This window comes from Lepidothrix coronata, unplaced genomic scaffold, assembly GCF_001604755.1.
Source record: "Lepidothrix coronata isolate B3197 unplaced genomic scaffold, Lepidothrix_coronata-1.0 Scaffold1396, whole genome shotgun sequence".
NCBI classification, from domain to species: Eukaryota; Metazoa; Chordata; class Aves; order Passeriformes; family Pipridae; genus Lepidothrix; species Lepidothrix coronata.
In genome coordinates this window covers 1-4,588 of record NW_016691576.1, presented here as the reverse complement: position 1 = coordinate 4,588, position 4,588 = coordinate 1, and the positions used below count along the sequence as shown (strand labels likewise).

Below are 4,588 nucleotides of genomic sequence, written 5' to 3'. Positions count from 1 at the left end.
AATATAGTAAGTATATTAAATATATATTTATATAAAATATATATTTATATGCTATATATTTATAATTTATGATTATAAATGCTAAATATTTATAAGATACAGAAGACACAAATATATAAATAATATGTGAACATACAAATATTCATAGTATACAAGTATAATATATAAATAAATATATATTTATAAATAATATATAAATAAATATAAAAATTTATATTTATATATAAAATATAAATAAATATAAATAAATATAAATAATACTATATAAATTTATTTGATATATTTATATAGTAAATATATATTTAAAAAGTACATATATATAAAAATATATATTAAAATGCATAAATAAAATACATGCTTTTTTTGCATCTTGTCCCATGTCAATGGCTTGTCCCACAGGACAACTGTCAGCTGGGTAGAGAGTAAAAAAACGTGGAGAGGGAGTGGCAGGTGCTTCCAGGAGCACCTCTGCAGCTCGGCCCTGGGGTGAGGGTTGATCCCACCAGAAATGCCCAGCGGTGCAGGGGATGCTCCTCTTTTCCCACCTTTCCCTGAGCAGGTGCCCGTGTGTCTGTGTTCCTGCAGGGTTTCCGGGTTGTCCCAGCTGAGGAGTGCTGGATGAAGTCCCTGGAGCCGCTGATGGGGGAGGTGAGGGCACAGATGGGGGACAAGCCCACGTACATCAGCTTCGACATCGATGGATTGGACCCCGCGTACGCCCCGGGCACCGGCACCCCGGAGATAGCTGGGCTCACACCTGCACAGGTGAGGGGACTCCAGGGAATGCAGCTGCATTTCCCACTGGGAAAGGCATGGTTTTGCTCCCAGGCCATGCCACCAGCACAGCAAAGAGAAGACTTAGGAAGGCCTGGGAGCATTTCCTTATGTTGATGAGGAAGGGAAGTGTGGAACTGATGAGATTTGGCCTGTAGAGGCTGGGTTTCCTTATATAAAAATGGGGAAAGCAGAGCCCTGACTGGTCCACCAGGTCAGATGTTTCTTGATCCCAAATCCATTTTTTTCCTAGGCTTTGGAGATTATTTGTGGCTGCAAAGGCCTGAACATAGTGGGGTGTGACCTTGTGGAAGTCGCACCAATGTACGACGTCTCTGGTGAGTCTAAAGATCTCGAGAGTAAAACATGGCAGAGGCAGCCACGAGTGAAAGCCATTGGATATTCATGGATTTTTTTCCCCTTGTTTTGTCTTTTTCTAGGTAACACAGCCCTCCTGGGTGCAAACCTACTGTTTGAGATGCTGTGTGTTCTCCCAGGAGTGAAGACACTGTAAGAGTAGTTCCTGCCTGCTCCAGGACCACGCTGCTCCATGTCCCCAGCCAGGCTTTCCATGTCCCTTTCCCCTCATCCAGCTGCAGCCAACGTGGGGCTTTGCAGCACAGAATAAATGCCATTTTCCACGAGTAAAGGTAATTTTAAGCTGAGAAGCTGTAGGGAGCAGATGGGTTTGAACACCCCATTTAACTGGGGTCTGGAGCTTTGAAATTGGTCTGGTAAAGGGACAGATGAGGCTAATAGTGTTTGGCCTCTGGAATTACTCAGCCAGCTTACAGGGCTCCTGGCAAAACTCACTGGTAAAGACTTTCTTCCATTAGGATGTGGCAGCAAGACAATGACTATTGTCTTGGGGGAGGGAGGGCAGCAAAGGGCATCTGGGGATCCTGCTGAGCCTAGGGGGATGTTTGACTGAAGTTCCTGCTGGTGGAATCACCAGGAGTTTCCTATGGCAGGAGTGGTTTAATCACTCCTGGAATTTCTGAGCTGATGTGGAGGTGAGGTTAGTTTGTACACGGAAACACAAAGCCACTTCATCACACATTAAAATAAGTTTATTTTGGTTGCGAACCTGTAATTGTCTTAAAACAAAATGACATAAGTGCCTGTTCACAAATACAAAACCAAAACCAAACCAAAACAAAAAAACCAAAACAAAAACAAACAAACAAACAAAATAAAAAGACAAGTTTGCCAAATAAGTTAATTCCCCCCCTCCCAGTATCAAAAGTGCAAAATAGGTACCTAGTTTTCAGTCCTACTTGTCAAGCTGCGCTCATGTCCTGGCTCCTGGCTGCTGTGGGTGAAGGGCAGAGACAGGGGCAGGGAGGAGTTTGGGAACAACCTCCACTCCAGGGCCTGTGTCCCTTCTTTCTCCTCAGCTCTGAGCGCTGTGCCATCGCTGGGATCTCACTAGGACAGTGCACTAGGACCGAATTTCCTCAGTCTTTGGATTATGAACCACCACGCATGGAACAGAATCACAAGGGTTAGAAAATGACGGGGGGTGAGGGCTCAGGGCTGCTGGGAGAGCAGGGGCAGATCCCGGGTGTCATAGTTTGAGATTGGTCCCCCCTGAGAGTCAGGGGCTCAGGGGTGATTGGGTGCCAGGGCAGTGTTCCCTGGAGAGCCAGTCACCACTCATGTTGTTTGCTTCTGCTGAAAACTCATATATACACAGCACTGGAAGCTGCTGGCAGTTGTTCTGTTGGTGTCTGTTCTGCGTGTAGGTGGAGAAGGCCGGGGGTGGCTGGGCTCCTTCTTCCCCCTCTCCGGGGGGAGAGGGAAGCCCTGCGGCCCCCCAGCTCTGCGGCCCCCCAGCTCTGCCTAGGCCAGAGTTAAGAGGCAGCATTTGGAGTGTGTGCTGTGAAGGAAGAGATTCACAGCACCTGAGGTAAGAGGGAGGAGGCCAGGCCCTCTTCCCCCCCCTGCAGCTGCGGGACACTTGGGACAGTGTATAACTGGACTGAGCTGCCTGTGGCCAAGGCTAGGGGGCTTTTTTTCCCCCCACACTGCATTGAGGCTGGTAGGGGGTGGATTTTAAGGCTCAGCATTAAAGCAGAGCCAAGTGGACGGACTGCTGACGAAACAGCTCGGAGCCTGGAAACTGGATTTTGGATTTCTAATGTGGCTCAAACTGCCACACCGGGATAAGCAGCTCTGACCCTGCTCTCCAAGACAGCAAATACCTGGAGCGCCACACTGGCACTAAAACCTACTAAACCAGGGGTTAGGGCAGCTTGGCATTCGCTTCAACCCAGGAAAAAGGGTTTCCATAAAACAGAAACCAGGGGCTGTGCTCCCATCCAGCCAAACCCGGCAAGGGTGGACTGCTGCAAGCGCTCCTTCAACTCGACTCTGGCTGAAAGGGGAGGTTACCTGTGCTAAAAAGAAAATAAAAAAGGACTCTGGCAGAATTTGAAGGCTGTAAAGCCTTCTCTCCTTCCTCGGGGCAGGGCTGAATTCCCTTGCTGTAGCACAACTAGGCACTTTTTTTTCATGGATTGAGGCTTTTCTACTGGTTTCTGACCAGATGAAGAGACAGCAGAGACCCAGAGAGTATTCTTTTGCTTTTGCAAATGTTGAAGAAGTTATGTGGAGCCTTCTGGTGGGCTAAAACCTATTCCAGCCACATCCTGCATGGGAAAAGCACAGGAGTAGACAGCAATCGCTCCAGCCAAGTGAAAATGAAGTCTAGAAGCACCAGGCTGGTGTTTTGTTCCCCCTCTGCTCTCCTTCAGCAGTTTTTGTGCACCTCAGAGTTCCTGGGCAGGGAGAAGACTCTGCCTTCTTTCCTTCCTTCCCTCTACTTTCTGGGGCACAGAGTCTGCTGGGCTGGAATTAATTAACCTCGCATAGGGTTGGTTGGTAGCCTTTATCTGAAGTACATTTTACAGGGGTCTGAGGTACCTGCAGGGTTCAGAGCACACCAGTCTGCTCCCAGGATGGGAGCAATGCAGTGAGGCAAGGCTTTGGGAGCAACTAGGGCATGTAGGCAGTGCAATGACGAGCATTCCCATCTTCCTATGGGATCAGCAGCTGGCTCAGAGGTCAGCACTTATTCCTACTGACTGGCTGCTCTGCTAAGATGGTCACTAAGGTGGCGAGGGCTGAGTTTGGAATTAACACCATGTGCTCTGAGGGCTCTGTGTCAGGTTCAGAGCCCTGTGGCAAAGGCCACCTGCTCCCATCCCTGCACTTTGGCAGTGCTGGAGCCTGACGGTGACGGGATCCATGGAAGGAGACCTGGGTGACAGCAGCGAAAAGGAAGCACAAGCCTCACAGGATTTCAGTCCTGGCCACAAAGAGAAGCCCTGCTGCCTCCCTTGATTGCTAGAAGGTTAAGCAGCCATGAGGCTGCTGCTTACCCTCCCTCCACCTTACCCAGGACCACCCTTTCCCAGCAGTGTTGGAAGTGGCTGTTGGGGCACTGCTACAGCAAAGCACCATCCAAACCCTGTTCTAGCCTCACACGGACTTACAACTTCCAAAAGACAAAAAAAAAAAAAAAATCCAAGCAAACAAACACAAAGGCAAGGCAGCAGCCTGAGTGTGGAAAAACAGAGGTTTGGGGCAAGAAGGAAATGGGCAAGAGGTGGAAACGGGCAAGAAGCTGAAACCCAACATCTCAACCCCACACCTAAACCAAAAGGAGCTTCACACACACGCGACGGTCTGATGATACAGCACTTCTGGGGCAACATTTCAAGAATACAATCGTTGAAGGATGAGGTTCCTCGATACAAAGGAAGGTTGGTTTGTACTACAGTTGGAAGGGTGTTTGCAAGGAGCCCAGGTG

At 48.4% G+C, this 4,588-nt stretch overlaps 1 protein-coding gene across 1 annotated transcript; it reads left to right on the top strand.

Moving 5' to 3' along the window:
• The first annotated feature begins 588 nt into the window (after window positions 1–588).
• Window positions 589–2,280, top strand: LOC108510570 (agmatinase, mitochondrial-like). Its single transcript, XM_017840246.1, has 3 exons — window positions 589–765; window positions 1,028–1,112; window positions 1,215–2,280. The coding sequence occupies exons 1-3, from the start codon at window positions 619–621 to the stop codon at window positions 1,286–1,288; spliced, it is 306 nt and encodes a 101-aa protein (XP_017695735.1). The 5' UTR covers window positions 589–618; the 3' UTR covers window positions 1,289–2,280.
• Window positions 2,281–4,588: the final 2,308 nt, after the last annotated feature.